This window comes from Lissotriton vulgaris, chromosome 7 (genome assembly GCF_964263255.1).
Source record: "Lissotriton vulgaris chromosome 7, aLisVul1.2, whole genome shotgun sequence".
In the NCBI taxonomy this organism is placed as follows: Eukaryota; Metazoa; Chordata; class Amphibia; order Caudata; family Salamandridae; genus Lissotriton; species Lissotriton vulgaris.
In genome coordinates, this window is record NC_141695.1 from 198,781,984 (window position 1) to 198,795,326 (window position 13,343).

At 41.8% G+C, this 13,343-nt stretch overlaps 1 protein-coding gene across 3 annotated transcripts in view; it reads right to left on the reverse strand.

Annotated features, from left to right (window-relative positions):
* Nucleotides 1-1,771: 1,771 nt before the first annotated feature.
* Nucleotides 1,772-13,343, reverse strand: part of USF2 (upstream transcription factor 2, c-fos interacting) — a 203,705-nt gene continuing 192,133 nt past the window's right edge. For 2 of the 3 annotated variants that reach the window (XM_086929938.1, XM_086929939.1), the window contains exon 10: nucleotides 1,772-10,354. In XM_086929938.1, the coding sequence (XP_086786064.1) occupies nucleotides 10,265-10,354 (90 nt within the window). In that variant the 3' untranslated portion in view covers nucleotides 1,772-10,264. The remainder of the gene's footprint in view (nucleotides 10,355-13,343) is intronic. The other variant, XM_086929940.1, reaches the window with a different exon arrangement.

Genomic DNA, 13,343 nt, shown 5'->3' on the forward strand with positions numbered 1-13,343 from the left:
CTCTTTCCAGATCTGCGCTGGCTGGCGCGGAAAAAAGAAGAACTGACATCGGCACGCGGAGGCGGCGTCTAAGTACTCCGACGACATCATCACGGCGCCCACGACGGACGCGGAGCCGCAGACGACGCCTACCGACGCGCAAGGGTACTGCTACGCAAAACTTTCCGGATCCAGTCTGACGCCTGGGGATATTCTAAGGTAAGGAATCTATCACTAACGTGTCTCTTTCAGATGAGGATACTGGGATACCAAAGTCTATAGTACCTATACAGTTTTTTTCTTTTACTGCTATTTCTTTTAACCACGAGACTACCACCATGATGATGGGGAAGATACAAGCATGTGAATCTATGAAAGATTTAATACTCGAGAACCTGAGATATTTCCTGTGAGTGGGCTGAATGGGAATATGAAAATAAGTTGTTTTCAGTGCAGACGAAGAAGGGTGTGGCACAGGTGTAGTTTTGGGCTTCGGAGCAGCCGTGACTTGTCTGCACCGGAATGGGGTTGGCTCGAGCCCGAGGTCTTTTCTTTTTGTTTCATAGCCGGGCCCGAGGGCGGGGTGTCTGAAATGTGCTGCTGGTGTCGATCTGAGCCCGAGGGCAAAGGTGTTACCGGAGCCTTTTGATTGGGATTTGTTATGAGAGGGGTCTTGGTACTCACGGACCCTTGAGCCGGGATGACTGTCTGGTTTTCGATGTTTGAGCCGTCTGCCTCAGAGACGGAGATCTCTCCTTCATCAGCTTGTTGTTCCGGATGGACATTGAGATCTGCTCCAAAGATGTCCGGAACCGAGTTGCTTCTGCTGGACATTTTGCGACGTCGAACAGGACGGTCACGGATGGTTTTCTTCGACCTGAAAGATGCACAGGCCTTGCAGATCTTGTCTACGTGCTCCGGGGAGTGGCAGAGATGACAAACTTCGTGAAAGTCCGCTTGTGGGAACTTAGCACCACACCTGGGGTATGTTTTAAAAGGAGTCCTTTCCATTGACTGCTCGCGTGGTTGGCGCGGATAGGCCCAACAGGCTGCATTGAAGATCTAGGCTGAGGATTTTATATTTTCCGAACATGCATGTCGGAAGGGAAAGGCGAACGAGACAATACCTTCGAGTGGTGAGTGATTGCGCGTCGAAGGGGGGTCCGAGCCCAACAACGACCCGGAGCGCAGCAAATCACATCTGAACCCGATGGCGGAAAAAACCAATATGGTGATGGAGTAGATGCCCATGGGCACTATCACCGTAAGGAGGAGTCACCTATCTCGTGACTACAAACATCCGAGCCCAACACCAGATGGTGATCTATGCAAAAGTATATAATCTACAGCTCATATGCCTCGAACATACTTTTACAGTATACCCCAAGATATTTTTATAACACATCTGGATCTCTGCTTTTATCTAGCTGAAATTTATCAGGAACTCCCAGGATTGTTAAAGCCAGTCAAGATGATTTTACCTACCTTAACCTGGAGCGGTCACAATTGAGGACGTATGCCACAATAAATAGTGGGTGAGGTGACCTCTCCTAATATCTTTGGATACCAGCTTGATATGAAAGGATACCATGGGTAGCTAATCTAAGCAGATATTGTGTGTACCCACCCCCCAAAAAAGGCAGATAGCTACATTTAAAAAATGGGAAAGAGTCAGAAAGTAAGGGAATGGTTTATATGGGAGATTCATGGTTCGGAGTTTGCAAATGATACACAGTTGTTGCTAGAACAAAACCACATCCAGGCCAACAAATAATTACAACGCACACAAAAGTATTTTTTTATTTTTTTTATTTCCTTAAAAAAACAGCAATATCACATTTGCTGTTAACTTTATTTTTCAGTTAATTACTAATATATACAAACGAAGACGGATTCAGCAATTGCTATTTGACTTTTTTTTACATGGTTAGATTATAACTTCCTAGACCTTTAAAGAGTTCCTTGCTTGCATGGATCGTCATTCTTCATACTGAAGCCTTTTCTTCTGTGGTCTGATAAGTTCTGGCATCTGCCTGTCTCCAATAACCATTCGTCAGCCATTCTGTCCTCTTTCCTTTTCTTAAATAAAAGTGAGGGCTTAACAATGCTTTTCCATTAATGTTAGTAAAAGTGACAGTCAAACAATCTGGGGAGGCAGATAAATGCATGGAAATCAGACTTTACATTCTGCTTGGACAAGCAAATCAGAGCGTAGCTTTGATGCTTCTGTCTGTTCCAAATAGAATGAGAATGTGTAGTCTACAGAATTACAAAATGTCTTCAGTGGTGCAGAGTACACACTACAAGAAATGTCTGGTATGATGTTACAACAAACTGCATCTAGCACTAAGACATAACATCCAGAATGTTCATGTAGGGCACTTGGAGTTTACAGATATATTCACCTAATATTTAAATTGTGCTGAGTACATGTGAACAACATACTAACTGATATAAAGCACCTGGGACATGTCCCACTTTCAAAATGCAAAGGAATTCTCAAGACAAGCTTCGTAACAGTTGGCTAACCCTTAGAATTTATTATAGCTGTTGCAGTGATCTTCCCCTCTGAATGTAAATTTGCATTGTAGAACACCTCTATATTAAAGTTGTAGCAGTTTGGTACGTTTACTCTGAGGGACACAATACATATCAGGGATCATCAATGCAAAAGGTTGATTAAAGCAGCTGTGAAAAAAAAGTTAAAGCAGCAGAACTTCCAATAAGTAGTCAATCAGCTCTTCGAAAATAAACCTGCCACCTCCAAATAATCAATATCCATCCATCACTCATCCAATTATGGATAACTAACAGTTTCAATTTCTGAAATGTGTTCACTATACAGCAAACATCAAAATCAAAGCTGGTGCTGTAGTACATGCCTGCATCAAATAAACACAAGGTATCACTACCTTTAACACTTAACTAAAAGAGAAATTAAGTGAATATGTTAGGAAAAAAGAAGCTTTCTATGAAAATATGTGCCATCATATTACACAGAAAGCAGAACAGGGGCAACAAAATTCATTTATACATTGCAAAAGAAAAGAAGGGTCTTTGTAGTACTGCTAAAACACAGGACTCAAGTTCGAATTCTAACTCCCCTTTGCTACTTGGTTTGCCCAACCACACGCCATGCCATGCTGTAACAGGGAATCACATTGAAATCTAACTTTGTAAAGGGAGCTTCCGCGAAGCTGATTTAGCTTAGTAAAGTCTAGAACCTGCTGTTTATATCCATTGCAGTCACACAGCAAAGCATGTTACTGACACCAATGGACACTTACATTGTTTTAAAATGTTTTTTTCAGTGCAAAATGAACTAACAAAAGATCATCACCATTCTGTTTCATAAATTTTCTGAAACCATCACAGAACGTAGAAAATATGCAAACATTATTGCATTACTTTATGGCAAGAGAGCGAACGGAGTTTCAAGTTTCAAATGTTTTACCACATTTTGGTTTGGAATAAAAGCTTTGCTACCCTGGAATGCCAAACCAGGATACTAAATTGTGGGTCTATAAAATGTTCCAAGTTACTCAGCTGTATTTATGAAAAGCTTCATTCTTTGTATTAATCTGATCTATGGAAAATACACTTACGACAACACACACAAAAAAGAGAACAAATTAAAAAGTCTGATAAAAGAATGGAGGGAAATCTTAACTCCCATTCTAAGTGACATAGGTTTAGTCTGCTTCTAAGAACTTGCCCGTTTTTGCTATAGTTCATTTACTGGTTTCATCAGAAAGAAAAAATATTCACAGAATATATTTCTCGGTTTTGTTTCGTACATAGCTCATCCTCAACAGTGCTTGTTTAATTGAAGAAAGGAAAACTCAGTAGTGTACGGAATTAGATTTCTGGAAAGGAATGTACTTGTTTGCCGCCATTCTGCAACCACTAGTACTGGTGGCAGTGGTACATGCTTTTACGTAATTTAACAGCCCAATAGTTCTGTTTAGGCCTGATTAACTAACAAGTAGCAAAAAATGTTAGGAAGGGGTAGAATACATGGTAGGGATCTGTTATTAGAAGGTCTATAACATGCAATACTTTCCATGCTATTTTTCACCTAGTTAATCAGCATCTTGCATGGATCACCAACTAACAACTAGGGTCAGGCCATGAATAATCAAGTTGCCACATAAGACTGCTTCCAAACCGAACCGCTATTCACAAGGCTTCGCATATCAACTCAGACTACACCATGGCAGGAACTCACTTCTCTCCAGAATATGCAGTGCACCTACAGTGTTCCTCTCCCTCAGGGGCTTCTGGAATATACTATGCAAAATTCAGAACTGCAAGATCACAAACATTCACTCCAGAATAGAAGGTGTAGGCTAATGCGACAACACTCTTGCATACCTGGCTTTAGTTAGGCTAACTTATTCCACGCAACACTGTTCATTTGGAGAATACAAAAAAAACAGATGGTACCTCTGCGGTTTGCTACAAGACCAACATGCTTAATGAAGGCACATATTTGTAGCTTTTTAAAACATAGAAAGCATGATACTTTTAAGCACAGATGCCACCCAACAGCTTTCTACACAGCATATAGTCAGTACCTCGATTTTTTCCACTGTAGTTATTTAGGTCACTTAATGCAAAGAACACGTTTTGCCACATGGACTAGTAGTTTTAGTCACAGTCATATAAGAAATACATTGAGAGGCAAACGATATTCCAAAGAGACTGGAAGTGTTTACTTGGAAACTGATTACGAAATATCAAAAGGAGTCTTTCTGTTAGTTTATTATGCCGAATATCCGACAAGGGTAAATGAGACACACAAGCTACAGTTCCAAGACATTTATGCAAGCCCTATGCTCTCCAAGTCCAGATTTTCATCTGAGTCCATTGAAGTTAGCCTTGTTTTATGCAGAGCAGCATTAACATCAACCATGTTGGTGTTTTTCCACAGTCAAGATATGCAGGCCACTCCTAAATGCACTGGAATTTAACGATAGGCTTATATGAAAAACCCAGCAATCAAAACTGATCATTGGAACTAATGGAGGGAAGCAAATTTATTTGGATAGGACACTGGTCAACAGTTTGAGTAACACAAGTCATGTTGTGGGGGAATTTCAGGAAGAAACATGGGTTTCCGGGAAAAAATAAAGTAAGATGAGATTCCTCCAAGTAGAACTGTAATAAAACCTCCATTTCTCTTCGAATTCCACCTCATGGTCTTCTCAATAGGACAGTAATCTGTATGAGGAGTTGTTTCTCAAAGGAGTATGTATGGTAATGGTTTAGGACTAGGGCATAGGCCACAAGAGTTAGGAAAAATGTCAAGGCACGACTGAGGGATGAAAACTCACTTGCGTCTATAAAACATCTTTGCCTGAACTCTAAACAAGTGACACAAAGCACCACTTCACTCCTTAGGCTATGATGAGGTGCTCCAGGAACCAGACACCAAGACATCCAGCTACAACTGAGAAATGCGACAACAGTTATCTAGAATATATTTGGAGGGTAATTCTGGGCTCAGTGGAAGCCCACAGGCCCCACAAAGCATACAGATATACAAATTCAACACTTCCTAGGATCTAGCAAGAAAGAAGCCCTATTAAAGACACGCCTTGTTAAGAAACTCAGAAGGAAGGGAAACCTAGTAGCCCTTTGAAAAATTCATTAATTTGCAGAACTTTGACTTAACCACAAAGAAATACTCACAAACAAGTCTGAAATAAAAGCAAAAATGCACGCAAAAGGGAATGAACATTTTGGGCATGACCCACTCAGAGCACATCCAAGACAGTCTGACAGACTGAAAGGCACTGAATCTTTAAGACCAATCCAGTCGCTTTAATAATCTTGTTGAACTCCAGGGAAAGACACGTGGTGGATTATCACTCCTAACCACTGCAAGTTGTTAAATCAGAGGAGACTGGTGAATGACAGGCCCTGTTGTAACATTCCTCATCACTTGGCCAAAGTGCATATCAAGAACGAACATTCTCAAACTAATGTAGCAATATCTTGTCTTAAAGCCTACTCTGTGCTTCAAGACGGACTACTGGTGCAAGTGGTAGCATTTATTTTTAAGGGGACACTGCAAACATTGGAATGATTAACTTGCAAGGTGTACATTTTACGCAAAAAGTGTAAACCAAACACTTTTCTGAAAATGATATACAAAAAACTACTGATGGAAAAGTGGTGCATGAAATTGGGTTATACAAAAGAGTTTCATAAATAGAATTTGGCTTGATGGCTGATTGGCATTAATGACAGACCTAATCACCCACACTCCCTTTAACTGACAAATTAGTTGTTGTAGCCTGTTTAAATAGCCCAACCAGCAGTCTATTTCTCTGAAAGAGATTACATGTTCAAATAGTGTACAAGAAGCATACACACAATACATGTACACAACGGGAGATTCAAAATGGTCACTTGTGACAAGGAAAGGCTATATTGTACATAGAGAATAAATTCGCTTTTAAAAGCTCAAGCCTCACTAGTATTCTTTCAATTACTGTTCTTGCTGTCACAAAACCATGACTGTCAACTGAAATTGTCAACGTTGGAAGAAAGCTGAAATGTTGAAAAATTTGTGAGGCAGCCATCAGCAACCATAAACATACTAAAACACCTAATCTAGAAATAGCAGTCATGTGGGGCAACCCAGATGTGCAAATTCAAGTTCTGCTACTTAGCTCTGTGAGAGAGAACAAAAAAAATCACTGGAAAGTGTAAATCCAAGCAGGTTTTTAAGGCTTCTTATATACATATTGGCTGTCCTTGAAAACCTCGACATGCCACTTTCTAACGTGGTTCAGTTTCTACTCATTTGGCTTTTAACACTTGAGCACGAGGAGCTCTTAATTCGGAAATCTAAATGCAGTTGGGCATTACAGACTCCATTATGTCTTTACGCTGCACAGTCTAGCATCACATGGCCAGAATAAAATGTATTAATTTCAAAACTGGAGATTCTTTTCAGTGGACTAGATGCATTGACGATCATTTATGCTGTAGACATTTAAAAAAACAAAAAAAATTAAGTGCTGATGATCCCTTGGTAAATAATGTTACCATCAGACAAAGTGTCAATAAATCATAACATTACTTGAATTAAATGCAATATTTCGGGAGATATTCTACGTGGAAGAGGAGTGGAAGGGCCGTGATGTAAAATATTTTAGCACCAATAATTCTGCCATGGATAGAAAATAGGTCTAAGAGTACATGAAAATGTTTTGAAAAAGTTAATAAAAAGTTGAATTTCCAAAGGCTCGAAATAAAAACGTGTTTTTCTAATGCAGAGTGCTACCAGTTGGAGAAAAAGAAAACTCATTTTATTTTGTAAAATGGTGTACTCTACTTATATGTGGCCGTACTAGGATTTACATGGAGAGGGTTAAGTAGCTGGCCGTAGCCTTTTCACTTTGTTTTCCTGCAGCTACATTTAAAATAATAATTATGAAAAGGCCCCCTCTAGTTATTTTTTGGACTGAGAATTCAATTTCAAAATTGTACAAAAGTAAATTAAATATACAAAAATCCCTAGGAAAAAAGTTCTTTAAATTCTAGTGTTCATATTTCCGATCTACTTTTCCACGTAAAAGTTAAGCTGTACAAGGATTTCTGCATTGAAAGATCAATAAAGTATTGAACCAGTGCTGAGAGCAGAACGAGCCCCAGTAAACAGACTGGACAAACCGTATTATGTTGTTGGAAAAACATAGATGCTCATGACTAGGACTATTTTATTTGAATTTGCTTCTCAAAACCAATTCCCAGAGAAGCTCTCATAAATCGAACATACAATAGTATGAGAGCAGGCAGGTTTTCTATCATGACACTTAAATATGGGGTACTTGCAAAATATAAGTTGATAGATCAGGGCCTGACCAAAGAAATCAAGCAGATGACAGAGAACCCATTTCCAACCTTAAAGCTAGAAATGCAGATCTGACCAGGGCATGTCCAACAGAACTATCTCTTCATCTACATATGGAAGAGGGGCAATGTTCTAGTTTTGCATACATGAAAGTCCACCAAAGTAGAATGTAGAAGACTCACAGTCTTGAAATGTGGGACTCTGACAATAAATTAAATAGTGTTTAACCAGTTGGGCCTATAATTTCTCCTTCATTGCTTCACTTGCTGTTTCCCTCTCGTTTTCCTCTTACCAAAATCACCAGGCAGACTTCAATAATGTAGCCGCTCAGTGTTAGTGCTGAATTAAGCTAAGTAAGAATGTCAATCTCTGCAATGAAACTGTAAGCAGTTCATGAATGTACAGTTCAATGGACCAAGGATCGGCAACATTAAAATACTCATCTATTTACTTGGGCATAATATATACAGTGTAATAAACCCTTCACCGTCCTACTTTATCTCATTCTGTTTGGGATGTAGACAAATTTCTTCTCATGTCACAACAATCAGACTGGGGCAATACCAAATGGAACCAGAACTTGATGCCAAGCACAAACGGAATTTCTTTATAGCATATTTAGAATGGGAGCAAAGACTGCCATCTGCTGAGTCGACCATTTTCCTCTTATGACGAAGATGACAAATCAAGTATCAACCGCTGCTAATTGGAGCAAAACCATGCAGCACTGTAGGTTATCAACTTTAGCATAGTTATGTTTTACATTCACTGTATTAGGAAGGACCTCTTTACTTATTTTAGCAGGACAACATTATTTTCAAACACTGTGCATATTGCAGAGCCACATAATTGAATATTCAGGGGAAGGTCATGAATTTGCCTCTGTGTAATGCAATGGACATAGCTACATTAACTAAAGTCCAGTTTCTAGCAGCAATGGCATTTTTTTTAAACATCTGTAGCAGTCACATTCATGAATCAATTATGCGGTTGTGAATAGCCTACAGTAAGCTCTTCAGCTAAACTAAATATAGAGAAAGTTGGAGAAAATGGAAGCTGTGCTACCCAGCTGGTCTATATTGCATCACAACATATATGGCAGGAAAAAGTTAAGTTTAACAAAGTGTGGCAACAAATACTTGTCGTCCTCGGTTTCAAAAAGTACGGATTAAAGGCAATGAGATTTAGTTTACGCTCTTGCAGGCTGAAAGGTAGTCTTCATAGCTGCTTCCTGTCTGCATGGCTATTATATATCGCATTAACAAAACAGTGATTCAGACTTTGATCCTAAAATCTTTGAAGGCGACACACACGCGCACACACACACACACACACACACACACACGGAGGCCTATTTGATCTGGCACCTTAACACTTTTTGCATTCTATTACACAGCAGGAATTTCCACAACTGTGGAACGTATAGTGAACGCGGATAAAGAAGGCAAAGTGCCATATCTCTTCTATATAAATACAAAGAACCCAGATCTTGCGATATGGCGCAAATAAGTGATGCATTGCACAAATATTGATACAGCCCTCCGACACACAGTGCTGAGTTGCTGGAAGTTTTAAAGGCCCACAAATATTGACATGATTTTTTTGCTGCAACAGCGAGAAGAAGAACAGGCCTCCGTCAGATTTCTCTCCATCCAAAGTGATCTGGTGGCTAATTCCCAATTGCAGAGTCAGAAAAATCAGATTCACCAATGTGTACTTGGGGAAATATTGCTTCGGTCAATTAGGTTAGAAAATCTTTTATGAAGTCCTTAGAAGAAAACTTGTCTCAACTATTCTTCGATTGTTGCCATCAGTACGAATAAAACGTTAGCACAATAAAAGGCTTGAGTACTACAGATAAAGTAGCTTATGGTTTTGTTTGTAAAAAAAAAAAAAATGAAGACATAAAGTGTGCTTGTCAGCCAAGCAAGTATTACGCTGATGGCTACTATGTTCATAACGTCTGAAGCAAGATATCGAGCGACTGGTTAAATAATCAGTACTTTCGCCAAAAACAAGCACAACTGATGCTTGCTGCTTCCTGCCTCTTAAGAGCAGACATGGTTAGTTAACATGAAAGGAAAAATAGAGGTCAAACCGCACATTCTGCTGTAATCCGTTCATTTTTTGTTGTCTCTGTTGCTAAAAATGTACTATAAAAATGAAGTAAATATTTTCTACATTGTTAGAAGGAAAGCCGCTTGTGGCTAGCAATAGCATGTAAGGCTACCACTTCTTGCTTTTTGAGAAAGATGCACCATTATTTCCAAGCTACAAGTAGTTTTTCCGGGCCATATTTACAGAAGGATTGTTGAAAATCTCTGCACTACAAATGGAGATGACGGATGAGCAGGCATATGTCAGTAAGGAAGACTAGCCTTTCAAGTGCAGTTGTTGGATGACAATGCCATGTAAAGATCACTGCCCAGGTGTGTCGCCCACAATCTCTATGCCATGTTGCTGCAGCTGTGCTCGCAGAAGTGCATTTTCGTTCTTCAACTCTTCTACCTAAAACATCGGTAGAGGTGATAAAAAAAAATGTAAAAAAATTAGAACTCATGAATAGTTAATAATTTTTTCGAAAAACAAAAGAAAGCAACCATGTTTTTTTGATAAACTAATTAGGTTGTATTCAAACATATTTAGAGGAATAACATGAGCCCTAAACAAATACAAGCTACTTCAGGGAATCATTTTGCTGGTTTTAAATATTTTTTATTAGTTTCATTAAATAGACCTTAGTGAAGTAGTCCCAATCAATCAATCAATCATATCATTTGTAAAGCGCACTACTCACCCGTGAGGATCTCAAGGGGCTGGGGTGGGGAATGCTGCTACTGCTCGAAAAGCCAGGTCTTGAGGAGTTTTCTGAAGGTCAGCAGGTCTTGGGTCTGCCGTAGGTGGATGGGGAGGGTGTTCCAGGTCTTTGCGGCGAGGTGGGAGAACGATCTGCTGACAAGGGCCTGGGTGACTGTTCTTCTCGTTTCAGTGGGGATCCACATGTAGATCCTACGGAACATGCGGAGGGTGTTGAAGCAGGAGGAGGAGATGGCCTTGACCTGTTTAGTCATGGAGAGGGTGGAGTCGAGGATGGCCCCTAGGTTGCGTGCGTGGTCGGTGGGTGTTGGAGCGTATCCCAGTGCGGTCGGCCACCAGGAGTCGTCCCAGACCGAAGGGTTGGATCCGAGGAGGAGGACCTCCGTCTTGTCCGAGTTAAGCTTTAGTCGGCTGTTCCTCATCCATTCAGCAACGGCCTTCATTCCTTCATGAAGGTTGGTTTTGGCGGTGTGGGGGGGTCCTTGGTGAGGGAGAGTATCAGCTGGGTGTCATCGGCGTAGGAGAGGATGTTGAGGTCATGCCGATGGGCGACGTGGGCGAGCGGTGCCATGTAGATGTTAAACAGTGTTGGGATGAGCCCTGGGGTACGCCGCAGATGATCTCGGTGGCTTCGGAGCGGAAGGGGTGGGGAAGGCAGACGCTCTGTGTTCTACCAGAGAGGAAGGAGGTGGTCCAGTCCAGGGCCTTCTCTTGGATCCCAGCGTGAGGCGTGTTCGTAGTGTGTGGTGACAGACCGTGTCGAAGGCGGCTGACCGGTCCAGAAGGATGAGGGCCGCCGTTTCTCCGTTGTCCAGCAGGGACTGGATGTCATCGGTGGCGGCGATGAGGGCAGTCTCGGTGCTGTGGTTGCTGCGGAACCCGGACTGGGAAGGGTCCAGGATGTTGTTCTCCTCGAGGTAGCGGGTCAGTTGTTCGTTGACTGTCTTCTCGATGACCTTTGCCGGGAACAGGGAGATGGGCCGGAAGTTCTTGAGGTCCGCCTTGGGTTTCTTGAGTAAGGCGTTGATCTCGGCGTGCTTCCAGCTCTCCGGGAAGGTTGCTGTCTCGAAGGAGGTGTTGATGACTTTCCGGAGACTGGGTGCGATGGATGTGCTGGCTTTGTTGAAGATGTGGTGTGGGCATGGATCCGACGGAGATCCGGAGTGGATGGTGTTCATGATCTTGATGGTGTCATCGTCGTTGATTTTGGTCCAGTAGAGCAGGCGATTGGTGGTCGTGGTGGCAGAGGTCTCAGTGGTTGTCGGGGCAGTGGTGGCGTTGAAACTGTCGTGGATGTCTGATCTTGCGGTGGAAGAAGGTGGCCAGCAAGTCGCACAGGTGTTGCGAGGGTGGGACGTCATTGGTGTTGGACCTGGGGTTCCTTCACGATGTTGAAGAGCTCTTTGCTGTTGTGCGCGTTGTTGTCTAGGCGGTCTTTGAAGGAGGCCTTTTTGGCGGATCTGATGGGGTGATGGTGTCTGCGGGTGGCATTCTTGTGGGCGGCGTGGCTGTCCGGTGTTCGTTCACGGAGCCAGATCTACTCCAGCTTTCGGCAGGTTTGCTTGGAACCAGTGGCTTTCTTGTTCGTATGATTGTTGGAGGGTTTCTTGATCGGGGCGAGTGTGTTGGTGCAGTCGTTGATCCACTGTCTGAGGTTGCGGGCGGCGGGGTCAGTATGTTCAGCGGGTGGGATCTGGGCGAGGGTGGTGGTTAGCTGGTCTTCGGGGACTTTGCTCCAGCAGCGGTGAGGCATCTGTTGGGTGCGGTGGTGCGTGGTGGGTTTCTTGAAGGTGAAGTGAATGCAGAGGTGGTCGGTCCAATGGAGTTCGGTGGTATGGTTGAAGGAGACGTGGGGGCTAGGGGAGAAGATGGGGTCAAGCGTGTGACCGGCGGAGTGGGTGGGTGTTGTGACGAGTTCATGATATAATATAGATCATAAATTATGTGCACTACATATACAATCATTTGCTCTAAAAAGGAGATGCACACAGATAATTATAATACAAAGATTAAAAGCTAGATTGAAAAAAAGAAATAACGAGATAACTATAATAGATTAAAATTGATAGTCAATATATCTCATATGACATGCATCCACAAGCATTCAAACATATTTTGACAACTGTAAATTTCATACACATCTTAGCCCACTAAACCTACTACAATAAAACTATAATATACACCCCCTCCAACCCAAGTTACCTCCTAATCAAGTAAAGCAGTCATAAATAAAGTGCCAAAACATTCCAGATGAACAGGTTTATCACAGTAGTACCTATTATCACCCAATATAACAAGTTACTTACCTTCAGGTTTATTTTGCCAGGTCGACAAGGCAGTTTAAACATATCTCAGGCTAGCCTTTGCAGCCTGTATGCAGTTTTAAGAGCTACTTAAGTGGGTGGCACAATCAGTGCTGCAGGCCCACTAGTTGTATTTATTTACAGGCCTTGGGCACAGGTAGTGACACCTTACTAGGGACATACAAGTAAATTAACGTGCTAATTGCGTATATACCAATCTTACCATGTTTTTAGGACAGAGCACAAGCACTTTAGCACTGGTTAGTAGTGGTAAAGTGTGCAGAGTCCTGTGGTCAGCAAAAAACTAAGTCTGCAAGATAGGAGGTCTGAAGGCAAAAAGTTAGGGGGAAGACCACGCCAAGGATGCCAGGTCTAAC